Below are 26,901 nucleotides of genomic sequence, written 5' to 3'. Positions count from 1 at the left end.
ATATGTATTATTATGCATTTTTAGCAATAAAATTAAATTCTCTTGACATTTTACTATAAACTCCGTACAAAATACTTATATGGCAGACATGTAGCATGATACTTGTTGCATCGGTGCTTGGATATGTGTTCCAACAAAATTCTATTAAGGCCAATATTAAGAATCTTATGACTAAGCTGTAGTTTGTGGACCAAAGCAAATATGGTAAGGTATGGAAATACCAAGAATAGAACTGATAATGTAAACTCCTCGCACACACTATACCAATGAAGTTTACTAGAAACATAGGAAGAACAAATAGTTGTGACAATATATCAAAATTTATGCTATATGGTGCTGTTTCTTTTTCAGGTTTACTAACTTTTTCGGATTTATTTCCTACTTTTGGTGATGATTTTTGTAACATATTTTCAAATGATTTTAAGAAGTTCTCCTGTTCCTTTGATAGATTATCTTCTTTATGGTTTTGGTTCAGTTTGGCTTTATTTTCTTTTTTAGATTTCATATTTTTTCTATTTTCTAAATTTTTGGCATCTATTTGAGGCTGGAATTGTCTTTGGACATATCTTAAGCGGCAATAACTTTTGAAATACTGAATACACATGGGCAACAATAAAAGAAGAAGCATTATATGTATTCCTAATAATACCAAGTGAAACATAGTACTTGCAAATACTTTCTCATCCAGAAATCTATAATTTACAGTCCAAGTATGATTGAAGACTCGTCCTAAGTCAAAACTTCCTTTTAAATATGCTACAGGATTAGAGAGCAAGAAAGGTAGGCCCAATACAATTTGTGTTATACCACAAACTAACAACTGTTTGAATGTATCTTTTAAACCTAAATTAACTAAATAAAAGAAAAATAAAGCCGGAGCATACAATAAAATATTCATCTTAACTGATACTGCTAAACTATAAATGAAGCTGCCTAAATACCATCTTGAATCCAGAAAAAAATTGAGTGAAGCATACAATAAAAGCACTGCAATTGGATCATTAAACATTCTTAGTACATGAATTGAATGAATTCTGTATGATGTTAAAATTGTTATTGCAAGAGCATAAGGAGGTACTTTTCTTGTTTTAATGTAGATTCGGAGCACAAACATCAACAACAACAAATATACTCCTATAAAAATATATTGTGCTAGCTTGATATTATCTCCTTTGTTTGTTATAAAATAGAATATGGAGTATATATACACAAAACCGGCAGGGTATACAAGAGGTCCTGTGTCGCCGCGAAGTTTGCTGTAGTCCCAAGTACCATTAAGAAATCCTTCACATTCTTGCATATATGCTTTCCAATCAATTTCTGTATAGGGCACTCTTTCCACGATCAAAACATTAAGTATTAATTCAGCGATTAAAATTAAAACTGCAACAAACGGTAGCTGAGCAGGATTTACAATCAGACCTTTCAAAAATGTCCAACTAAACATTTTCCTTATCTCTTGATAAAAAGCTCTCTTATGGCTCATTTTGAAAAATGTTCAATGTGATGACTTCAAAACGAAATTTTCATTCAATCAATCTTCAAGCCAACCAGGAGTTCCGCTATTTTGGGATTCAATCATTTGCCCCGGGTCAAATTCGATAACACTCTTGCGAAACATGTAGCTATAAGCTACTTATAAATAGTTATTTGATCATATGATGAAGGTAACACCACTAACACTATAGGTTTTCTTGAAATAAAAATGAGGTCTGACGTTAAAATATTAAAATTAAAATAATTTTTGGAATAAAAATAAACTGAGCCGCCTACGCCGACATTCGACAATCCGCTGCTGAGACGTCAAATGTCAAATGTCATAACTCATAAGTCACCTTTTTATTTTTGTCACTGTCATCTTGATGTCATCACAGAGTGGTAGCCACGTAGACTCCGTCTACGGGTAGCCATGTACTCGCTTCGGCAGTACAGTCACGAGCAATAATATATGCCTAGGGGGCGATGTGCAAAAATATCTGTCACTAGAACTAATTCAATAATATCTGTCTGCCCGTATACAGCAAAAATATCTGACATTAGTTGGCAGCATAATAAAGTGGCATCAAAATTATGTGACGAAAATGTTACAGCAAATAATTGTGACAACCTCTCACGGCATAAATATCTGACATCAACTAGGAAGCAATAATATCTGACACAATTTCATATTTCTGTATTTTGCATCGATTCCTCCCACAAAGCATAAATATGTGACATCAACTAGGTGGCAATAATAATATCTGACACAATTTCATATTTCTATATTTTGCATAGATTCCTCACAAAAAGCATAAATATGTGACATCAACTAGGACGCAATAATATCTGACACAATTTCATATTTCTATATTTTGCATCGATTCCTCACAAAAAGCATAAATATGTGACATCAACTAGGAAGCAATAATATCTGACACAATTTCATAATTCTATATTTTGCATAGATTCCTCACAAAAAACATAAATATGTGACATCAACTAGGACGCAATAATATCTGACACAATTTCATATTTCTATAATTTGCATCGATTCCTCACAAAAAGCATAAATATGTGACATCAACTAGGAAGCAATAATATCTGACACAATTTCATATTTCTATATTTTGCATAGATTCCTCACAAAAAGCATAAATATGTGACACCGACTAGGTGGCAATAATATCTGACACAATTTTATATTTCTGTATTTTGCGTTGATTCCACACAAAAAGCATAAATATGTGACATCAACTAGGAAGCAATAATATCTGACGCAATTTTATTTTCAATTTAATATTGAATTAATACAAAATAAATAAATTTTATTTTGACTACGTTGTTTTAAAACATTATTACCATATTAATTAATATGTGCCGTCGTTGTATACTACATATTGTATGTCTAGATATTATATCCTACTAGCTTAACACCCGCGGCTTCGCCCGCGTTTTCAAAGAAAAACCCGCATAGTTTCCGTTCTTGTGGGATTTCCAAGATAAAAGCTCTCATAAGCGTTAATCCAAGTTACCTTCTATGAGTGTGCTAAATTCCATTTTGTCTTTTATTTGTGTGAAAGAGTAACAAACATCCTTACATGATAAGTACTCACGAACTTTCGCATTTATAATATTAGAAGGATATCATATCATGACAAAATTAAAGTATTCATATACTTATATGAATGACCACTTGGGTAGATCTATTTTATTTGAAGGTTCAGTGTAACCTTCGTGTATTATTTAGAAATTGTTTTGTCACATATTTTGTTATATTTGACGTTAGCGGCGTTTGACACGATTGCTCCGTTATTCATTTTCATTTACCTATAATTAGCCTATAATATTGCTATTATTTTATTGAGTATCGAAAATTATGGCAAGTTATCATATTATCGTAATTTCATAAAAAAAATATTTACAAAATATAATGTGTCTTTTGTTCATATTCTTACCCCAGCAAAATACAAAACACTAATTCAATAAAAAAACGTTTGGCCTTTTTAAAATCCTATCCTATCTTACTAGTCCTACTATAATCCTACTTCCTATCCTACTAACCTAGTATTATTAATGCGAAAGTTTGTAAGGATGTGTATGTGTGTGTTTGTTACTCTTTCACGCAAATACTACTGACATCTACTGAACCGATTACAATAAAATTTAGCAGACATATAAAGGGTAACTTGGGTTAATACTTAGGATAGGTTTTATCCCAAAATTCCCACGGGATCGGGAACTATGCGGTATTTCTGTGAAAACGCAGGCGAAGCCACGGGCGGAAAGCTAGTGTCACATATTTATGCTTTTTTGTCAATTTTGAATCAATTTGTGTATTTTACAATACAGAATTATAAAATTGTGTCAGATATTATTGCCTCCTAGGTGACGTCACATATTTATGCTTCGAGAGGTTGTCACAATTATTTGCTGTAACATTTTCGTCACATAATTTTGATGCCACTTTATTATGCTGCCTACTAATGTCAGATATTTTTGCTGTATACGGGCAGACAGATATTATTGAACCCGTTCTTATGACAGATATTTTTGCTAATCTGCAAATGGTAATATATTTATGCTTCTGACTGTACATAATCCTCGGAGCAATTAACAAGCCTGGAGAAGTAACAATTAATTGAACAATAACGCACTAGTTTGGTCTTTTTAGCTTATGGCAAAATGTCATGCGAAAAAAGAGGACAGATATATGTCAGTTCGACAGTTTGAAATGACATGTAGCCATTACTGATTACAATTTGTTTTGATCACCAGTCTGGTGATCATCGCTTGGTTATTTTACTTATCTTTTTTGAAGTGAAAAACGAGTGTTTTAGTTTAATTTGTTATTTTATGAAAAGACAATTGACTAAAGATAACATGGCTTGTGTTGCTTACGGCTGTAAAAGCCGTAGTAATGTGAAATCGGACGAAGATAGAAATTTGTCATTTCACAGGTTAGTGTTTTGATCAATTTTTTTGTTAATTGTATTATAAATAAGTTAATTTACCTTATTTTCTTAATCATCTATGTTTTATCTAACCATAATCATTGAAATGAAATCATAATCAGCTTAGTTTTTAGAAAAACGTACTTGAGTAGGAACGAAGTACTTCATTGATAATGACTGCTTTAGGTTAGGAGAAAAAAAAAGGTATTTAAGTATGGATTTTATTGTTATTTGCAGGTTTCTGGCTTGAGAACAATTAAAAGATGTTTGGGTTAAAGCTATAGCACAGGAAAAATTGGAAGCCTTCAAAACATTCTCGGCCTTGTTCAAATCATTTCGAATCAGACGGGAAGAATAGTAAAGTGCTTTGCAGAGATGCTGTGCCACAAGTTTAAGGTGGCATCTATTTTAAATAATAAATATTGTAATTTGGTAATTAAGTATCGAAATTAAAAGGTTGTAAAAAAAATAAATGTTTATTTGTTTTATTTGAAGCAATTTATTTTAAACTTGTACCAATTTTTTCCTGAGGGAATGAGTTATTTTCCTGCGGTAAATTGTAGCCTATAATATGTTATTCTGATGTTTAAACTATATAATTATGAAGTTCCATAAAAACTCATTCAGTAGTTTTTACGTGAAAGAGTATCAAAATATGTCCATTCTTATATATTTTTGCTTTTATAATATTAGTAGGATACGACTATTGATTTGTAAAAAGATCAACCAGGTGGAAGTCAGATTCGCGCACGAAGGGTTCCGTATAATTCTATGAATGAATCTATGAAAACAGGAAAAAATACGTACCTTTTTACGAAACCATAAAAACAACCTACCATAAAAAAAACCTAACCGAAATACCTCATAATATTATTTTATAAATACCACTACCATACAATGCAAGGCAGTCAATACGCATCGTAAATGAATAATTCCAAATTAAACGAATCTTAAAATTTGGAATTACCTATCCATAATTCAAAATTAAACGAATCTTAAATTATCTTCAAGCAATTTTATAACTTAATTTTTTTATTTATCGATATTTTAGTATTCGATAAAGTAAAGGCAAGCACTACCTTTTTAGAACAAAAAGTGGCTACATGTGGATTTGAATGCCAAGCAGATAACAGTGTGTTGTCTCTTTCTATCGCATTAATTAGGGTATTGAATAAAAGAGAGCCACTATATAAGAAACGTTCAATTAATTGTTACTTCTCCAGGCTTGTTAATTGCTCCGAGACATAATCAGTGTTGAAAAAAAAAATATTCATAGAGTTAGCAATAACCTCATTAATGTGTAAATAAAGTGGTATACATAATAATTGGTTGAAAAATATTTACGGTTATTTTAAGTAATTTGGATTTTGATTATTTCATTAACATTTTTTTCAATGTTTGTAGGTACCTTCATCCATGCTTATATTTATTTTTTTAACACAATTTGAATTAACTTTGATTATTTCGAAAAAACTACAATGAAACGAAAGCTTTAAAATTTTTTCCAACAATTAATAATTACTAACGATAAATCGATTGCACGCATCAATTCACGCGCATTACTTTTTCTACTGTATGTTTCTAAGTGTATCCCCGTTTTCCAATTACAGCACTAGAGCGCATTATGCGGCATAATGCTTAACGTTGAATGTTCCAACTACAGCAACGCTTCGCACAATCGAGCACTACTATGAAACGAAAGCTAAACTAAACTACAATGAAACGAAAGCTTTAAAATTTTTTCCAACAATTAATAATTACTAACGATAAATCGATTGCACGCATCAATTCACGCGCATTACTTTTTCTAGTGTATGTTTCTAAGTGTATCCCCGTTTTCCAATTACAGCACTAGAGCGCATTATGCGGCATAATGCTTGACGTTGAATGTTCCAACTACAGCAACGCTTCGCACAATCGAGCACTAGAAAAAGTAATGCGCGTGAATTGATGCGTGCAATCGATTTATCGTTAGTAATTATTAATTGTTGGAAAAAATTTTAAAGCTTTCGTTTCATTGTAGTTTTTTCGAAATAATCAAAGTTAATTCAAATTGTGTTAAAAAAATAAATATAAGTATGGATGAAGGTACAAACATTGAAAAAAATGTTAATGAAATAATCAAAATCCAAATTACTTAAAATAACCGTAAATATTTTTCAACCAATTATTATCTATGTATACCACTTTATTTACACTTAAATGAGGTTATTGCTAACTCTATGAATATTTTTTTTTCAACACTGAACTTATATGCTAAAATGATGTTCCAGTAATTTTATTAATATGTCACGTTCGGTGACCGTAACTCCCTCGGCGTTCATGTTGACGTCCTACACCGGCGGCGTTGCGAATGTGAATGAGCCAATTACCTATATTTACTCTATGGAATGAGCCGATTTGGTCGGAACAAAGCTTCCAAACGTTCCAATTTGGTTGGGTCGGATAGGAAGTTGGTTTGGTCGGTATCGCTGGCGCATCCGACCACGTCAAACCAATATTAATAATAATTATGTCGGACCGACCGCTCTCTACACTTTCCGATTTGGTCGTGGTCGGATGGTTGGCACCAACCGAATCGGAGCGTCTGTAGATGCTATTAGATATTATAAGCTTCTTGGTAAAATCTACAAATAATTGCGCTGTCGCCCTACATTTGTGGTTTTTGCGCATACGTGTGTGAATATGAGTTACGGACATAATATTATGTATATATACATATGTCCGTAACTCTTTAAATATAATAGAATGATTTTAAAAAGACTTGGGCTATACTTGTATTATATTATTACTTATAATATTATAGGGTACGCCACGATATTTTACTTAAATAAATATCTATTATATACCTTTATTATATATTCATAATATGTAGGTACAGGAAGCTAGAGCTTACGATAAGTACATTGTACACTGTACAGGCTGTACCATGCACGATTTAAAGCAACAGGCCATGACTCAAAAAAGAGTTGACTGTTGAGATTATTCTCAGAACGATACCTAGGATTAGGGTGATGATAATACGCCGCATAGACAGCTGTGGATTTTATGATAAGGCAGGATTAAACAGGAACAGACAAAGTACAGGTGGATCTAAAATGAGAGTGTATAATTACGGTTCAACTGTCGTTCATCCTGGGACTATATGCGAATCCCACAAATTCCAGCTTCTTTTCTCTACAACATAGCGCGAAAATAGCTGTATGTCTAAAGTCTTGTAATACAGCCAACTTCATAAAAATATTAAACTAGTTTTTAAGCAAATATTATGTAGTCCTAACTCCGTATAGATTACCATCAAAACTTGAAATTTGTAAGTGAAGTAGGTCAATGGCAAAAGAAACTAGATTATCTTATCAATAAACATATTAAGTTAGTTAAGATTTGAATGTCATATAATTGACGAATAAATCTTTGCTGGATTCTTAGCTGGATTAATATATTGAGTTTCTTTATTGCACGTAAATAGCTGATAAAATTAATATCTAGATCAACATTAATGACTTTTATATATGTTCAAAACATGGGATGTTTCATGTTGTACACAGTATTTATAGCAAATTAGTACGGTAACTGTTAATATTGAGTTTTATTTATTTACTTTAGATTATGTTAAGGCCAATCATCTTATTTATAGTAGTTTGGGTTGCAACTGCAGAACGTAAGTACCCGTTTTCTTGTTTAAAAGCCATGTTTAATAAAAGTTCATGGTAAGTATTCACTACGATAAAAAATGCAGCATCATTAATCTACTCTCTTTGAATTATGAGAAGACCTAAATATTGGTCGCTCTCTATTCAAGATGGCTCGGCCACAGCGCTAACTAAAACCGTTTGATTTAAACTTAAAATTTTCTATCATATCATACTAGCTGCTCCGCGCGGTTTCACCCCCGTGGCTCCACTCCTGTTGGTCTTAGCGTGATGATGTATAGCCTATAAACTTTCTCAATAAATGGGCTATCTAACACTGAAAGAATTTTTCAAATCGGTCCAGTAGTTCCCGAGATTAGCGCGTTCAAACAAACAACCAAACTCTTCAGCTTTATAACTTTCGTATAGATATCTATGTTACGCAGACAAAAACACATTATTTCAATCAAAGTAGAACGTAATGTAATATTACGAATTATTTCTTACAGGACACAATTCGTTCGAAAATGAAATAGATATTTTTCTAAATAAGTGGAAGGAAGGTGGAATTCATACTGACTTTTTTTCCTTTCCATCCCTGAAAGATATAAACATCGGTACAGTAGAAAGTTACTATGAAGGCATGGGAATGAGGTGAGGTATTAAAGAACATTAGATCTTATTATAGATAAATCCTACAAAGTTTGAATTAATATGTGACAGGCATAGAAATCTAAATAACAAGACACTAGAAGTCGTAAGCGTGCGTGACCTTGTCGCCATTCAGGTGATTTGCACATCACCAGTGCATTCGTCACTGTTCAGTTGCTCTGGAGCACAGAGCTCTGGAGACGTATGAGTTTATACATGGTGTGTTTCAGCAATTCCCATTGCGGAAATTCTTCCACAAGTTGTAATTATACTTATAAAGGAATAATATTTCATCGGAAAATATTTTTTTTTAGAAATAATGCCGTTTTTCCTTAAAATTATAGAATATTTACAAGTATTACGAGTGTCACCATAGTAATCGAAATAACAATGAATGACACAGTCGACCATTCTTATTATCACGTTTGTTCGTATTGGAGCAAAAAGTCTCATATACTTAGGGATGTTATTCTAAAATAAACCGTAAATTCGTGCGTTAGGATACATATTCAAAAGCTTAATTTAATAGATAAGTTAGTTTTCACTAAAATCAAGCTGTCAATAAAAGGCATAGTTTACTTGTATGTACTGTTTAGCTTTCGGTTTGAATGTGTTGATTTTGGCGACAGCGGTTTTCATACGAATTATGACATTATAGCACTTCTATGTGTCTTGTTATTTAGATTTCTATGGTGACAGGCTTTAAAAAAGTTATATTGCATACCGCCCTCGACTTCGCCCGCGTTTTCAAAGAAAAACCCGTTCCCGTAGGATTTCCGGGATAAAACCTATCCTATGTCCTTTCTCGGGTATCAAAATATCTCTATACCAAATTTCATGCAAATTGGTTCAGTAGTTAAGGCGTGATTGAGTAACAGACAGACAGACAGAGTTACTTTCGCATTTATAATATTAGTAACTATGGATAGTATGGATTACATTTATAGAAACAGAAATACAAGGTTTCTCATTCTTTTTAAAACTCTATTTTTAATCAGAAATAAGTATAATTATTCAGAGTTAATTATTCAGAAAAGTAGTCAAGAAGGCATTAGACATCGTATGTATTTTATGTAATTAACAACGAAATTATTAGTTAGGTAATACCATTTAATACCTGCATTTTATTTTAGTAATTTAGAAAATTGTTGGATACATTGTTGATCCCATATATTATGTATTTTTTTAAGGATGGATTTTTCGATATACAATATGAACTTAACTGGAGTAGATAATTTTATCGTTAAAAATTTAGAAGTCACACCAGATAAAAATAAATTTAATGTTAGTATCAATCTCGAGTTTCCCGCACTTACACTATTTTCAGGTAATGTACCCATAAGATTGGATAAAATAAATACTCTGATTAATAAAATAAATATTCTTATTTATATTTTTTTAAGTAAATATATATATGTATATGACATTTAACAATATACTAAAAAAAGAATAATGTTAGTCTGCAGGTAAGTCAGCTAAGCTTTTGTGTTGAATTTTTGTATCTATCATGTCTGAATTAAGTCAATTTGTTTTTAGACCATTATAACATAAGTGGAAAAGCGTATTATGTATATCCTTTGAACGGAGAAGGAAATATGTCGTAAGTATTTTTAACGTACTTAACTAATATGAATAATATTATAAAGAAAAGTTAGTTAATAGACTGATACATAAATACGTAGATTGTCAAATTATTTTCTTTCGTATTTAAGTAGCTAATTAAATACAAATTAAATAGCCCTTTTGTTCTATGTTTTTTATGTTATAGGATCAGGTTTTTGGACACAAGTGTAACATTAAAGCTTTATCTATCGCATATGAACCAAACCGGAATCAACTTAAAAGATCTGGATCTAGATTTTAATGTTGAAGTCATCAAGGTATAGTATAAGGTCAAGCATAGCTGTTATTTGTGTAGTTTATTCCTGTACACTATATACGCGGAATTCATTTCTTTACAGGTAGATTTTGAAAATAGTTCATGGCCGTTGAATACCATTTTAAATAGTAAAGGAGTTATGATTCTGAAAAGTTACCGGGAGGACATTAAAACAGCCTTAAGATTCTATGTTTTACCTTATTTAAACAATGTTTTATCCGCATAAGAACAGCGAGCAATTAATATTTAATATTGAAACGATGCTCATTTAAAAAATAAATAATTTTCTAAAACAAGCTTCATTTTTTATTTTATTTTTTACTTTATAAAGAGGATTATGTTTTTCGAGTATATGTACTTCAAAGAGTATAAGGGAGCGTCCATAAATTACGTGAGGTGTTTTTGTCCATTTTTGACCCTCCCTCCCCCTCTGGTGAGATATCATGAGATTTTATTGAACCCCCTCCCCCATCCTCCCATCTCACGTGAGATTTTTCAAAATGTGGGTTTCTTATGTTTATTTGTCATTGTAAAAAGAAAAAAAAATGCTTCGTGCTTTTGTTTACGACTCGTTAAAAATAGTAATTAATATTTCTGAAAGTTATAGTGTTATATAACAAGGTAACAATAGAATATTTAAATCTTAACCGTAACATTAAAATCTTAAGTATATGTTATTTGGATTAAATGGACCAAAAGAGTATAATTTGTTTTGTTTCAATTAAAAAAAAATTGCGTGATATTTGCCGACACTCCCCCTCTCCCCAACGTAAGGTTAGATGAGATTTTACTCGACCCCCTCCCCCCCTAAAACAACTCACGTAATTTATGGACGCCCCCTAATGTATAATAGGGCAATGTACTTATAAGCATGTACGTATGTCCAGCCCAAACCTAGTCTTTGCTCAAACCGCTACGTGGTTAGATGTTGGTTAGATGTCGGGCTACGCTTTACAGATTTTGACCTAAGTGGTGTCGTTGTACATAATCGTCGGAATTTCATATTATTCATTCTTAAAAAAGCAGTCAGGATTCATTTCTACTTTTAAAGTGAAACTTTTATTACATCGTCTCAAACTTTTTGGTCTGTGTAGCGCATGTCGCGTGACGGTCGAACCGTACGATAATTGTCGTACAAATACGATTATTTTGTGCCTAAGTTTCATTTAAACCGTGGTTTCATAAAACCACACAACATTTTTTTTTAAAGTGAAACTTTTATTACATCGTCTCAAACTTTTTGGTCTGTGTAGCGCATGTCGCGTGACGGTCGAACCGTACGATAATTATCGTACAAATACGATAATTTTGTGCCTAAGTTTCACTTTTACGGTGGTTTCATAAAACCACACAACATTTTTCTTTTCATAGTAACAAAAAATCTTGTTAAATCAAGGTTAAATCATTTTCAACATAATATTCAACAGAAAAAGAATTGTTGACATTGGTCCTAGTTCCAGATATTAGAGCGTTCAAATGAACAAATTGAAGAGATTATAAAAAGCTGTAGATTTATATTGTTATAATTATGTATTATAATGCCTAATTTCAATTGCAAATTGTGAGCCCAAGTTTGGTGAGCCCTCGGTGAGCCTATCAATGTTGAGCCCGTCATCTGTGATCAGTGCAGTGGTAATCCAATTGTCTATGTCTGCCAATGTCAAATATTATGTCTATCTATAGTCTGCTGACGCTTCTTGGTCTGACCACAGTATTACAATTATTTCCTACAGTAAGGAATCGCCTTTGATGTCGCGCGATGCCGCCGCCAGCGTAGGTAATGACGCTGCCACACGAAAATACGCTAGGGTTGCAACAAATGGGAAATAAAACAATTGTGATTATTAATATTATGATGAAATCTTTATTCATATGTACATTCAAAATAATTGCGATTATTAAATCTGATGTAATTATTTGTTCATAAATATATAATTACAGATATTGCACTGCTAAATATTATTTACGTGGACACTTTATTTTTGGATGTTCTTAATTGTATATTATAACATTTAACTAAGTAATGCATTCGCATTGGGATGTACAATCTGATTAGAAAATAATGAGGACAACATATATGTATACATAGCTTTGATTTTAATTCAACAGATACAATTAATACAATCTTTCTGAAATATTGTTTCCTTCTGGGATTTCAATGTAGATTTACATCCGTAAACCGAACAGTTTGTGCGCGCCATAATAGAATATGTAAGTACCTATGTATAATAAAATTATTACACAAAAAATACGACTGCGTCATCCTTTCGCGCTAGGTAAAGCAAACTATGCGTGTTTGCTTTACGCGGCCCGCGTCGCCCGACCCCCGCCAGTTCCCCTCCGTTTCTCTGCACAAGTACATTCGTCGCACTACTGTAGGAAATAATGGTAATACTGTGGTCTGACGTACTCTCAGAGGAATAAACCTATAGAGTTCTTATATTGAGACAGAACAAAATACATATTTTTTAATCTACTTACTCTTAGTCAATAACAGCATAAGTCAGATTGAGATAGCGATAGAGTATCTGCACTGTCTTCAAACGTAGCGCGCCGGCTATGTTTTGTTTGCCTTCCAGCTGGAGGTCTCGGTGCGTCAAGAGTTTTTAACGAAATATTTAGAAAATATAAAGTGTATAGTGTTTCTTTTTATTTGTCAGTGTGCTAAAATGACTATTGTATGTTTAGCTACCGGCTATTACTAGTCGAATGGGAGTTTTGGATGAAAACAATGAAAAAATATCTTTCCATCGGTAAGTGATTTTCAGCAAATTGATAAATATTTATGTTCTAACCCTATTTGAAGGTTTTATCAAGCACTTTTTTATAAGTTTATGTTGTAACTGTAACATTTACCCACTTTATGGGGTTGTGGAATACAAAAGAATTAAATAATTTTTAAAAAATGTCACAATATTATCACGTTTGGCATTTTGTTTACCACCGTAGTGTTGTAACACATTTAGCGTATATTATCGATTTATGACAAAAAATCTATTTCATATTAACGTTGATTTATTTATTTTGTTTCTTATATCAGATTTATATGTAGTTGTTGTAGCAAATAATAGATGTAAATTTTCTACAGCAGGAAAATAAAAAATACCACGTGGTTGTTTTATTTGACTTATCTGTTTAGTTTGTTGTTTCTCTTTTAGATTATTAATAAATTCATTTTGTTTTAGATTTCCAGAGCTAAATAAAAAATGGGTATAAAACATGAGACGTGTAGATTGGACGCCGTCGAAATTTGCTAGATTGTGTTCACTGCATTTCGAGCCTGCGTGTTATCAAGATGGATACTCTAGAAGAATTGTGCAATCTTACGCTTACGTTTTTTTTTGTTCCTTTAGATAATAAATACATTTGTGTGTGAGTGAATTTTTATTTGGAATTTTTTTTACACATTTACTTTAAATGTGTAACTATGTGAAAATTAAACGGTTGATTAAATGACAGTTCTCATAGATGAGAAACTACTATTGAAATACATACTTAATATACATGCGTTTTCAAAGAAAAAACCGCATAGTTCCCATTCCTGTGGGATTTACGGGATCAAAAGTAATTTTTCCAAATTTCATTGTAATCGGTTTAGTAGTTTTCGCGTGAAAGAGTAACAAACATCCATCCTCACAAACTTTCGCTTTATTAGTAGGATGTAAGGAAAATGTTTTCTTTATGAACTTGTTAAAATTCATGCTGACTGTGCCTTGCTCCTCACTCCTTTAACTTTATTGATCTTTATTTTAAATTAGTTACATTTCAAGTTTTAAAATTTATTTTAAAATATACTAGCTTTTCGCCCGCGTTTTTAAAGAAAATCCCGCACAGTTCCCGTTCACGTGGGATTTCCGGTATAAAACCTATCCTATGTGTGTATGTACAAAATTTCATTGTAATCGGTTCAGCAGTGAAAGAGAAAGTTATCCATTCTCGCATAATTTCGCATTTATTATATTCGTAGGATTAAACAAATAATGTATTCAACTGAAATTTATGACTAATTTTGTTTTTTTTTTTATTATTTATTATTTCACGAAACCGTAAATGCAAAATGCATTCACGATTTTATCGATTGAAGCACATCCCATCACTATCACCTTCTATCTATCTAAATACGTACCTATAGTAAAAATGGTGCCATGACTATGTTGAAACGTAGCTTGTAGTCTATAGCTATCTCATTCTTTCATACGACGTTTTCTTTAGATAGAGAGAAACAAATATATGTAAATTGTATACGCTCGATACAAGTACTCTATAGGTTTATTCCTCTGAGGACGTACTAGATTACGTAGATTACTTTCTGTGGTCTGACCAAAGAGTACTTGAGATCTCATTTATATGGTCTGACTGCTGACACTGACAGTCAAAAATGGTCAAAAATTCAACATTCAATCACTATTTTGATATGATTTTGAATTTTGATAGTGAAATTTGAATTGAATGAAAAAGTTTAGTGATTATATGCAATTTTTAATGCTATATTTACTCACATATGAGCAGTACCATATTGTATATATGACGGTCAGGAGCAAATAATAGTTTATTTGATGTATAATGGCGGGTAACTTCTGGCAAAGTTCACATCACCAGCAATGGATGCTTGATAAACAGGATTTAATACGAGATCGACAACTTGATTTATCAAAACTATCAGAAGAAGAATATCAGAAAATATTTAATTTCTTTGCAAGTATTATCCAAGTATTAGGTGAGCAGCTCAAACTTCGCCAGCAAGTCATAGCTACAGCCACCGTTTACTTTAAAAGGTTTTACGCAAGGAATTCTCTTAAATGTATAGATCCTTTGCTGCTAGCACCGACATGCGTGTTCTTGGCTTCAAAAGTAGAAGAATTTGGTGTGATTTCCAACTCGAGGCTCATAACTACATGTCAAACTGTTATAAAGAACAAGTTTAGCTATGCTTATGGACAGCAAGAATTTCCGTACAGAACGAATCATATATTAGAATGCGAATTCTACCTTTTAGAAAATTTAGACTGTTGTTTAATAGTTTACCAACCTTATAGACCTCTATTACTATTTGTTCAAGATATAGGTCAGGATGACCAGTTACTAACATATGCTTGGAGAGTTGTAAATGATTCTCTTCGCACTGATGTTAGCTTATTATACCCTCCTTATCAGGTATGTATCCGAAAATGGTCAACATCATAAATTGACTGAGTAAAAGTACTTTTCATATTTATTTATGTTGTTATAATTAATATTTTTTTGATGGATGAATGTAATTCCAAATTTGTTTTCCAATTTCAGATAGCAATAGGTGCCTTGCATATTGCATGTGTTATGTTGGGGAAGGAGAATTTAAAGCCTTGGTTTGCAGAACTTAATGTAGATATGGATAAGGTTTGTTAACCGATTTAATTATAACACTAGCTTTGTTACCCAGTTACATGTATGGATAGCCTTTAAGAATTTTCTTTCAACAGTTTTACTATATGTATAGACAAGTACATCATATCAATCCTTCTTAAATTTTAGCTGCAAACTATGAGATATTTCACAAATAGCAAGTTGTTGAACAACTTTGTTGATCAAATAAATCACTGTATTCAATTTACTGATGCTATATATTTTCTCACATTTTTTTTTATTTACATGTGTTTTTATTTTTAGATCCAAGAAATTGTTAGAGCAATCATCAACTTATATGAAATGTGGAAAAATTATGATGAAAAAAAGGAAATTCAAGGCCTCTTAGGTAAAATGCCGAAACCATGTCCAGCACCACAGAGATAGCTAGAAGAACCTTGATGTTGCATTTTTGCAAAAATTTCTCAAGTAGAAAATATTACTTGAGCACAATAACTGTCTACTATAAGATATTTATGCAATTCAATTTTCTTGGTTTTGACATTATTGAAACCAAATCATGAATGAAGAAGACTGCAGAATGACATTTAATTTCATGTGTTTGATATTCACTGTAAGAGCCAGCGCGCACAAGCAACTTTGTCTCCGCAACTATTTTGTCTCTCCCATCAATTTGTATGGGGAGTTGCGTCGCTACGTGCGCGCACTTTCATACTAGCCCATGGGTGGGAGAGACAAAATAGTTGCAGAGACAAAATAGTTGCGGAGATAAAGTTGCTCGTGCGCGCTAGCTCTTAGAAATACTGATATAAGTAACATATTTGTGTATTAGAGAATTTTAATTTGTCTTACATTATCCACTTCAGAAGAAGAGTAATGGAAAGCTGAGTTTGTTCTCATCTCAATAGAAACCAAAAATGTTATATAAAGCACCTTTGCCTATTAGAAAATATTTGAACTACATAAATATATTTTTTCCATGTAAATAGAATATTGTAATGTGTGTGTGATAAGTGTATGTTTGGGTCAAAATAGTTTAAAAATAAGCTGTATTTTGTACTATTTGATAATGATGTCCTTTTATATTCTGTGAAAGACTGCTAGAGAAAATAAATAATATTCACTTTTATGTTTTGTTTCATTTAATTACACATCATTTCAATTGTTCTGAATTTCCGCCAGCTTTGCCTGCATAGTAAAAGAATAACCCGCATAGTGCCCGTTCCTGTGAGATTTCCGGGATAAAACCTATCCGACGTCTTTTCTCAGATCTCAAGCTATCTCTGTACCAAATTTGAATTAAATCCTTGCAATTATTTGTGAGTTTAATCCAGACATACAAACAGAAAATAAAAATTTCTGTTTGTATTCCAATGTTGTAAAACAACTAAACCTATTAGTTATTTTTACCTTTAATTTTTTATAGGACAGCAAACCTTGCTCTACCAGAATTACATTTTAGACTTCTAGAGCTTGCATAGTAAAATCGAATCAGATCGATTTACAACGCTAATTGCCGTATCCTTTTGTACCTTCCCAAATTCAAATAAAGGACCTAAAATATATTTAATTGCAAAATGAAACCGAAAAACGCTGTTGATACTGAAAATACGTGTATGACTTTTCGTAACCCGCTAGTTGCGAGTATTATTTCAACACATGAGGCGGTAATAGCTCATTGTAATACTGATTCAACCAAAACAATTTTGTCGTTGGGTACACTACGTATCAAAACAGCTCTCTGATATCAGTAGGTTAGCAATATTTTCCCATAATTAGGGCTTTCTGATTATTTGCATAAAACATAGGTCGAGTGGAGTGGAGTCGCTATTTTTTATTTTTTGTAAGCCAAGAAGAGAAGGCTCGAAATCGAGCCAACAATAACCGCTATATTTTATCGATAGATGTCGCATTTTACGAACTAGGTATAAGTAATGTAGTAACTATGTAGAGCGAATTCAGATAGAATCTATTTCTGATTTTTTTCAAAAATATTTTATACATTCTTTTGTAAAGTTATGGCTGCCGTAAGCAATTGTTTTGAAAATTACGAAAATAATAATTAATTGAATAATAACAAAGTGATCCTGACAATTTCATTTCATAATGTACATTATTAAGTAATTATTACTTATTCTGCTTACATTTGCAAGAAAGTTCTTTTTTAATCAGAAAACAGTCCATAAATATCAAAAATCATATCGTTACGAGTTAACATGTAAGTATGTAACTAGGTACATAGTATTTAAGTTTGTTCAAATCATATCGACCATCAGTTGATATCCCCAGCTACAATGGCTTCTAAGAATTTATTCTATTGTGTTGTGTTGATTGGATTTGGAATTGTAAGGGCTGAAGATACTCTGAAGAGGTATGGTTTAGGGACCCAAAATATTAAAATATATTGATCTGGTAATTAAAATATTAAGTCTCAACCTCGTTCTTTTGTAAGGTTGTAGAAATTTATGGTGATTTAAAATAAATTTATTTAAATTCATGATTTAAAATAATAAAAAAATAGCTTTGCCCGTGACTTCGTTTGCGCTGGTTTAGTATAATTTCCAAAATATATTTTAGCCTGTCTGTTGCCGAGGACTAAGAGTTTTATTGCAACAAAGTTCCATCAAAATGAGCCCAGTAGTTTTTGTAATTCCGGTTCAAAGACAAAAAATTCAAAAATGTTTTTTTAGCTTGTGTTATTTGTATGAAGAGCCCTAGTAGTATTTTTTGAGATTTTATTCAATGTACCTACAGAAATTAATTCTACAGTTTTATAATTTTAATTTTATTTTATTTTAGTACCTATACCTTACTCCTTAAGTATATTTTTGAATCTTTTTAACGTTTAAGTAGTATAGGTATGGTACGAGTTTTTAAATTTCAGTTCAACAGTGGAAAGTGGACTTTTGAAGGGCAACTGTTCTTGCGGTGGTTTTCCTACATCAACACCCGATGCAGGGAGCCAACCGCTCCTCTCTCAGTCTCCAGGACTCGTAGTGAACTGCGATGACGAAGGAAGCACCACATGTAAAAACTTGTGTCTCGCCCTCGCAACGGCAACCAAAGCTAAGGGCCCTGAGATATTATGCAATCGCCTGAATAATGCTGAAGAACTGAAGGTACTTTTTGTAATAAAATATACACATTTAAAATAATCCAATTTTTATATTGTAATTTATTACTACATATTAATTTCGTGTCAGTAGCGGAAACACGCCCATAATAGCTTTTGATTTTTCAATGAAGGAAAAAATACTGAAGGTAGGAAAATTATTAAATTCCCGTATGCATGCATCCAAGGAGCTTATTTTTTCAACCGTATCTGTGTTATATTAAATTTTAAAAACGTCTCTGATTGCCTTATTCATGAAAAAAGTTTTGTTAGAAATATTTTGACATGTAAATATTGAAACTTCCCATTTACAAATAATATGAAAGTACTAGTTGTGCCCCGCGGTTTCTTGCGACCTGAACCACGGACATAGTCAGTATTTCCTCATTATTATTCTGTTACATAAGCTGAAAAGCTTCAATTTTCATCAAAACCCGGTCGCTGTTACGTTGATCCAAATATCAAAACTTTCCAATAATAGGTAGTATTATATTATACTAATTCTTTTCCTCGTTAATTTCAGTTATCGGCATTTTATAAAACATGCGAAAAGCCTTGGACGTATGCCGATATGACGGCAGATGAAGCTCTTTGTTGTCAAGACTCAAAAGTGAAAGTCTGTGCTTCAGCTGAACATGGAACAACAGCCAGCGGTGTTAAAGAAGAATAGAACCCATGTGTAGTTACGATAAGAAAATATTATACAAAATACAACATACCCAATAACCCGTAAAGTAAAAGTTACGTAGTTACTCTTAAATTTTAAATGTAAAAAATTAACCCATTTTTAAGTTTACCCACAACATATGAAACACGTCATGTTTCCGATATATATTTTGATTAGATTATAATATCTCTTGTAACTTGTGTATTAAAATAAAATTAATGTGCTAAAAACACTATTTATTTCAACAATATCGAATTGAACAGAGCCAATATGTAGTTTCAATTTGTACATCATGCTATAAGGAAATATCGAAAATATTGTATTGGGAATTTAAACGAGTAAAAACGAACGACAAAAAAGTGTTTTGAGAAATGAATTGATTGTTCCTTATATTTGAGTAATACTTAAAATTTATTTAAAATATTTTATTTTAAAATTTCTTGGAATCAACAAAATATGAGGGATCAGACTTTTTACTGCATACTGCTTGAAATAATTTTACAGGCCATATGTCCACGTTACAGGACTATCGGGGTACAATGAATCATTAATTAATCACAGTACAAACATTTTTTTCATTTAAGGTTAACAATTAACTTTATTAAATCTCAGTAGAAATTTTACGGCTACATTAATGAAAGATGATTTTATGATATAACGAAGTGCGTAAATGCGCTTCTGTTATAACTTACAAGCATTGATAAACTTAACAACTCGACTCACAATCGTCTATAAGAGGTCGTCAAAAATGTGGAAGTGTGATATATGGTTACTTATAAGTAATTAGAAAACTCTACCCAATAAACGTGAAGGCACAGTTTTGCTTCGGACAATTTTTGAGCTTGTTTGGGAGTCTAGTTGTTTATTGTAGGTACGTCATTGGTTGCAAGATCATAATTTTAATAATATTAAATAATTTCATGATTTGCTATTACGTAAGCGTGTATGGCAGTATAAAGTTTTCATAGGATTTATATTGTTTCTTCTATGTATCAATTCCTCGCTTAGACCACAATATACAAATTTAAGTGTTTGTTTATTTTCGTACATTCAAATCGAGTACGAATTTATGTGTTATTTGTTATAAAAATTTTGCTTCGCCACTAGAAAACCGTGTATTTAGATCTTGTGCTTTCTTGATAATAGATTTCTTTTGTGCTTCGTCGAAGCGATTAACTTGAAGGTCTACGTCTCGGCTAAATGGACGACGCTCCTTCTTATCCTCGCTTTCTTTCTGTAAGAAAAAAGAGGGTTGTATTGAAGGGTTGCTGACATTCGTTGCTTTCACTCTTAAACAACTAAGCCGTTGTTGATAATAATATTTGGTTCAGAGATGGACACGATCTAGGGGAAAATAATAAGTTACTAATCACAAGAAGAGAGCAGCTGCAGCTGTGTCACGATTACGTGGTATTATTTCAGACGTAATGGTAGATCTTGACATAGGTTTATAACCATGATACGGTAAAAGTATATTATTTACTAAATATATTTAAGTACTAAGTATCTTCTTCTTCTTCTTCTTATATATAAAAATGAATTGCAAAATGTGTTGGTAAGCGCATAACTCGAGAACGGCTGAACCGATTTCGATAATTCTTTTTTTATTATATTCCTGGAAGTACGAGGATGGTTCTTATGTAGAGAAAACGTAAACATGTACCACGGGCGAAGCCGGGGCGGACCGCTAGTATATTATATATTTGTAAGATAGATTTGATGTGAACTTTATATAGAGAAGCATGATTATTACTTTAATACACAGAAAGCAAACCTTAAATTACGTGTTACAGTAACTTACCTTCTTCTTCTTTTTCAATTTTTTCTGATGAATTTCCAACAAGCTTTCATCGCGTTTATGCTTTTTCTTATGTTTTCTGAAATTATCAATATGAAAACTGTTTTAGTTTATATTTCATTAAAAATCATTCCATTAATTAAAAATGTATTTTAGGCAAATAAAGAAGAGCATATGTAAGTTATATAGCAGTTTATATTAATATGTGTGTATATGTGTCTATTTTACATTATTTGCAATGTATTGTTATATGTAATTGTAATTATAGTCATTTATTTTGCGCTATCCCACGACCTTCTTACATTTCCTTTCCTACCAGGTTGCCTGGTAGAGATTGCTGTTCAGCAATAAGGCCGCCTTTTGTACAAATGATGCCTTTGTAATTTTGTTCTTTTTTTTTTTCTGCTTTGTCCATTCATGTTTGTACAATGAAGTATTATAAATAAATAAATAAATAAATAAGAGCAATTACAGAATTATCATACTTATAAAGTATTTTACGTGAGAAACTATTACCCAGATATATAGCTAGGATACATACAGATCACGCCCGAAAGAGCTAAATGCGCTAAACGCGTAAAATCACTACAAAATATACTTGACAAAACATAAAAAGCCATTAAAGTTAATTAAAAAAAAATCTCAAGTGTAGTGTTGACTTGTTTCGGATATAATAATAAATAAAATACATACATATTATAAGGACTTTGAGGAGCAAATGTTACATTTTACTTCGTACTCGCCTTTTTACGTAATTAACCTATCAAGATAATGCAGCGATTACACCTAACGAGTACTGTGGCGAGTCAGTGCCCTCGGCCGAGTGCTCGGTTGGTATAAACACTTTAACGAGTGCTCGGCCGAGTACCTACTCGGCCGAGAAGAACGGCGAGACTAGAATCCCAATTTGTTTACTCGGCCGAGTACCCACCTCCCCGCTTCATTCTTCTGCCCCCGCAGCGACTCGCTATCCCGCTCGGCAGGTATAAACACGAACTCGTCGCGTCACTCGGCCACTCGCCACTCGTTCGTTTCGTCATTGTATTTTTTCAAAGAATTATTATTTTTATGTATTATTTCTAATAAATCCCACAATTCGTTAATAATATCTGGTAACAGCCGATTTAAAACCCGTTTAAATTCTTTTTTTTTCGATCCATTGCAGACGTCCGCGTCGTGATCAAAACTGAACTGACTCGCCACTAGTGAAATACGTGTAAACACCCACTCGGTTCGGCAACTGTCTCGGCCGAGAGCGTATTTACTGACTCGCCACTGTACTCGTTAGGTGTAATCAGCGCATTAAGATATTACAATAGCGCATACCTAACAGCTTGTTCCTGTTCTTCATCTCTACTAGAAATATGCCGCTCTTTCGCCTCCCGTTGCAGCGCTTCCGCTGAGTTTTCCTCCTTCGCAATACCCGCTGCCTTCCGCGCTTTCTCTTCCGGCGTGTCAGTCCAACTTGACCTGTGAATTATTATTTAATTAACAATAAAATAAAGTTTAACCATAAATTTTTATAAATGTATAATTAAATAAAAGTATGATAGCAAACAGAAAAGAAATCATTTTTGAATATGAACTTACCATTTGAGAAATTGGACCAGACAAGCAGAGGAAATTAGAAACTTAGGTAGGATCTTCAACACCATAATTTGATAAAGCAAACTTTGTTTTTTTTTGGGACAAATGATATTCTATCTTCCACATTTTCTTTTGAAATTTTCAAACACTTACCTATCTGACATATCAGGGCCTTCTTTTGCTCTGAAACCACGAGCTTCCAAACCAAGGAACTTTGTCTTTCCCTCTGGCAATTCAAGCATCCATTGCTCTCTCGACTTTGTATCCTTTGCATTTAGTGTATGTCCATCAAGCTGTTTTATTTTCAACTCATATGCTCTTTCTTCTAGACGTTTGTGGGCATCAGTCATTTTTTCTTCAGCACCAGTAGGTAGTGGGCCTATACCCGTATCTTCATCTGAACTCTCATCTTTTATTATTTCTGGACTTCTCTCAGCTAATACTTTACGCATATCACTTGGAATTATTGGCCCTTGAAAATAGAATTTATTATTTATATAATTAATGTAAGATTTGAATTAGCTTTCTGGCTCATGGCATATAGGTTAATGTAATTTTTGTTGCGTCTTTACATGATCTCAATAAAAGAAAGATAAGAAAATCAACATAATATAGAGATAGGAGGAGTGTAGATACAATTTTTTTATCCGTTTGTCAAGTTTTATTTTTAATAAACTTATGACACAGTTAGTTACTAACTTTGTGATGAGGTTTTTATAAAAATAAATGATATTTTACATTGCTTACCTATATTCCTGGCTCTTTCTGCCTTTGATGTCTCAATACTAGCTTCACTAGGAGAAGAACTTTTCCGAAAACGTTTTTGTAAGTGAGGAGGTAAGGCTGGTCCACAAGCATCTAGCTTTGGAGACATTTTTTCTTGTGACCCATTTTTTGAGCGTTTTAGTTTATGTCTTAAGTCATTTGGATCAATATCTTGATCATCTTCACTTAATATCTCACCTTCTTCACTGCTCTCTTTTTGATTGTTCTTTTGTGTTGATGATACTTCTGTTGATTGAGTATTCTGCTCTTTAACTTCTTGAATATCTGTTGTACTTGTCACTTCAACTGAAACACATGAATCATCCTTTTCCTTATTTGTTTTAGACTTCTTTTTGTGTTTCTTTTTATGTTTCTTCTTTTTACTTTTGTGAAACTCTTTTTCTAAGTTTAAAAGTTTAGCTCTAAGCTTTTCATCATCTGATGAATCAATTTCACTGGATTCTTCCGATTTATCTTTGACAACTGCTGGTATCATACTATAGTATGACCCCGGTTGAACTTCATCATGACTATAGTCATTATCTCCTTCTACAAGTATAGGGCTGTCACTTTTTCTTTTAGGCTGTTCTTGGGTAGTAGGTTTATGAACTTCAGACCTTTTCACTACATGGTTTGGAGACAATGAACTTTCTTTATCAACATTCCTCTCATACTTTTCAGATTTTTTATCAGTAGTAGTAATTAAATTCTTTATTTCATCTCTTATATTCCTACTTGGTACTGGGGACTTGAGAGATCCAGATCTGGATTTTCTTTTTCTATCTCTACTCAAACTACGCTCTTTGGGTCTGGTTCGTTCCCTAGAGCCTCTACTGGGTCTATACCTATCACTCTCTTTTCTTCTTTCTCTACTTCTATCTCTTGAATGTCTACGTCTTATTGGTGAATATCTACTGTACCTATTTCTTTCTCTGGAGCGCCTATCAAACCTATCCCTATCATTTCTTCTCCTACCAAATTCTCTATTGTACCTCTCATCAACATTCCTACTCCTTCCAGCTGAGCTAGTATTTTCTTCTCTTCTATGAGATTTTGCATCATCATCTTTATTAGTTTGACATTTGAATCGGCCAGTTTCTGAATCACTACTTGATTCATCTGATAACATTTTGAATCCTAGAAAAAAAACAAAGGATTTAATTTAACAGAAATAATAATAGACATATTACTTAGATATCTATTTTATTCTACATATATATTCTTATAAATTAAATAAACTAGATCTAAAACATTTTTGCTATTTTCTTAGCACTGTATCGAATTGATTTAAGAAGACCAGCAGTTGGAATGCCTTTTAAAGATTGGCGTACACTAGATTGCCAAACTAGATCTTTCAGTATCTGTCTTAAAATTACTGCACAGTCTATGTCATAAGCTACAGCTCTCAGAACATCTTCCATATCTTGTTGTGGACCGCCATGGTTCCAGAACTTGACTATCCTCTGTTGAGGGACCATGGGTAACTGCATTAGGTGATGAAGTTTAGTCTCTGGATTTAAATCTTGATGGCACTGTGCTTCTCCAGTGGGAAAATCAACATAGGCATGAAAGTGCTGTAATATTGGGCGATACAATTCTCTAAAATTCAGTAACTGAGGCTGGACTATGTTCCGAACTTTATTTTTATTTTCTCCAAATGTCATTCTAAAGTCTCCAGCATAACTCAAGTTAGAAATGGCAAAATAAAAATCATATTCAGTAAATGATTCCGGCAATATTAATAGTGCTGTGTGAACAGCTGATCTGAGGTTAGACTGAAGGGCATTTTGTAATTGAGAACTATTTGTTTGTTTAATTATTTCCACAGGCTTATGAAGACGTCCTGCAAGGTATAAGTGATTCCAATCTAACAAATCTGTTATCAGATCTTTTTGTGAAACTACACCATATTTTATGGTAACATTCTCCTCTTTCATTTCAACTAAAGTGTTAAAATACACTTGAGCGCCCCAATTTTCCTGGAATCTTGCAACAAAGCCTTTGCCAAGGAAACGCAGAGACGAGTAATGAGTGGGGTTCATTTCTAAGTTTGCACCGTGCCATCGGTGGGAATTATCAACGCAGTATATTAAATCAATCATGTTATGTCTCTTTTCGTTTCCAATCTGAGGTTTAACTGCTGATCCATACGCGAAGCAGAAGGTAAAATTTTGAGGAAACTTTGATAAAATCCTGTAATACAGTGGAGATATATCCTTAGCTATTCCTACCACTTTAGTCGCAGCTGCAGCCATATTATTTGTGTTATATATTTAAGAGTAAAGATAAAAGTAATCTGCTGACCTGATGGAACAATAATATCGAAACAGTCGTTCAAATTAGTGCTACTTCTGAAGATCAATTATAGCAGTTTTATTTGTCATGACAAATTTACTACGTTTGTCACAAAACATATATTCACTGTTCTTAATTTAATCTCGTCGTTGTAAAGAAGCTAACAATTAAAACCAAAAAGCCAAAGCAGCAAAGCACGCAATCGCCATTCATATTTGACAATTAACAATGTCTGTTTGTCATGCGCCGCCGCGTTATGACATTTTAATATTTTTGTGATTTGTATTGGCTACAAGTATTTTTGTTATTTTTTTAGGAAATTCGTTATCTGTGGTCTGTCTAACAATTTCATAAGACATTCATGGTTATATCCAAGGTTTTATCTACGATTTACTCCCAGTTCTCGAGTTAGTCCGTGTTTTGTAATGAGACCGTCGTCGTTTTTATTATAAACATATTGAAGGTATCAAAGTGACAAATCTCTACAAATGTTGCTTCTACTGTACATGTCTCCGTATGAACGTAGCGCAACAGCTGTAATTTGAAGGGAGCGAGTTATGTATTATGTATGTCGTTACTCGTTATGTACTTAAGTTATGTATATTATAATATAGTCTGTGACTTCTCCTTAGTTTTTACGTCGACCCAAGCGTCGACCAAAGGTCTCGTAGACAGGCCATTAAATCTTCAAAAAAAAAAATCTGTACGTCAGTGTCAAAGTTCAACTGCGATCTGCGTTGCT

The 26,901-nt window shown here is 32.6% G+C and overlaps 6 protein-coding genes and 1 long non-coding RNA gene across 8 annotated transcripts; 4 read left to right on the top strand and 3 right to left on the bottom strand.

Annotated features, from left to right (window-relative positions):
• Positions 1-8: 8 nt before the first annotated feature.
• Alg3 (Alg3, alpha-1,3- mannosyltransferase) lies at positions 9-1,817 on the bottom strand. Its single transcript, XM_089714472.1, has one exon. It carries the CDS (start codon positions 1,484-1,486, stop codon positions 11-13), a length of 1,476 nt encoding a protein of 491 aa, XP_089570598.1. The 5' UTR covers positions 1,487-1,817; the 3' UTR covers positions 9-10.
• Positions 1,818-7,955: 6,138 nt separating this feature from the next.
• Positions 7,956-10,894, top strand: LOC149489729 (uncharacterized). Of its 2 annotated transcripts, XM_089714485.1 has the most exons (6): positions 7,957-8,091; positions 8,572-8,716; positions 9,904-10,040; positions 10,250-10,313; positions 10,482-10,593; positions 10,675-10,894. In XM_089714485.1, exons 1-6 carry the CDS (start codon positions 8,040-8,042, stop codon positions 10,816-10,818), a joined length of 654 nt encoding a protein of 217 aa, XP_089570611.1. In that variant the 5' UTR covers positions 7,957-8,039; the 3' UTR covers positions 10,819-10,894. The 2 variants fall into 2 exon arrangements, with proteins under 2 accessions (XP_089570612.1, XP_089570611.1); XM_089714486.1 differs by lacking the exon at positions 10,482-10,593 and having other exon boundaries at positions 7,956-8,091; positions 10,675-10,750.
• A 2,110-nt stretch (positions 10,895-13,004) lies between these two features.
• LOC149489728 (uncharacterized) lies at positions 13,005-13,968 on the top strand. The gene is made up of 2 exons (XR_016318325.1): positions 13,005-13,345; positions 13,778-13,968. It is a non-coding gene; the product is annotated as an uncharacterized LOC149489728 (long non-coding RNA).
• A 958-nt stretch (positions 13,969-14,926) lies between these two features.
• Positions 14,927-17,064, top strand: CycC (cyclin C). The gene is made up of 3 exons (XM_089714482.1): positions 14,927-15,746; positions 15,876-15,968; positions 16,239-17,064. Exons 1-3 carry the CDS (start codon positions 15,156-15,158, stop codon positions 16,359-16,361), a joined length of 807 nt encoding a protein of 268 aa, XP_089570608.1. The 5' UTR covers positions 14,927-15,155; the 3' UTR covers positions 16,362-17,064.
• Positions 17,065-18,225: 1,161 nt separating this feature from the next.
• LOC149489726 (uncharacterized) lies at positions 18,226-20,170 on the top strand. Its single transcript, XM_089714499.1, has 3 exons — positions 18,226-18,306; positions 18,820-19,054; positions 19,571-20,170. The coding sequence occupies exons 1-3, from the start codon at positions 18,230-18,232 to the stop codon at positions 19,715-19,717; spliced, it is 459 nt and encodes a 152-aa protein (XP_089570625.1). The 5' UTR covers positions 18,226-18,229; the 3' UTR covers positions 19,718-20,170.
• Positions 20,171-20,318: 148 nt separating this feature from the next.
• Positions 20,319-26,395, bottom strand: LOC149489724 (uncharacterized). Its single transcript, XM_089714469.1, has 6 exons — positions 26,169-26,395; positions 23,847-25,001; positions 23,253-23,571; positions 22,839-22,982; positions 21,516-21,591; positions 20,319-20,948 (listed from the first exon to the last, which is right to left on the bottom strand). The coding sequence occupies exons 2-6, from the start codon at positions 24,991-24,993 to the stop codon at positions 20,796-20,798; spliced, it is 1,839 nt and encodes a 612-aa protein (XP_089570595.1). The 5' UTR covers positions 24,994-25,001; positions 26,169-26,395; the 3' UTR covers positions 20,319-20,795.
• On the bottom strand, positions 25,040-26,170 carry LOC149489725 (phosphatidate cytidylyltransferase, mitochondrial). The gene has a single exon (XM_089714479.1). It carries the CDS (start codon positions 26,117-26,119, stop codon positions 25,109-25,111), a length of 1,011 nt encoding a protein of 336 aa, XP_089570605.1. The 5' UTR covers positions 26,120-26,170; the 3' UTR covers positions 25,040-25,108.
• Positions 26,396-26,901: the final 506 nt, after the last annotated feature.

Source organism: Colias philodice, chromosome 3 (assembly GCF_061535455.1).
Source record: "Colias philodice isolate Cphi_HAF_F1 chromosome 3, ilColPhil1 Martin Lab GWU primary, whole genome shotgun sequence".
NCBI lineage: Eukaryota > Metazoa > Arthropoda > Insecta > Lepidoptera > Pieridae > Colias > Colias philodice.
This window is presented reverse-complemented; position numbering and strand designations above follow the sequence as displayed.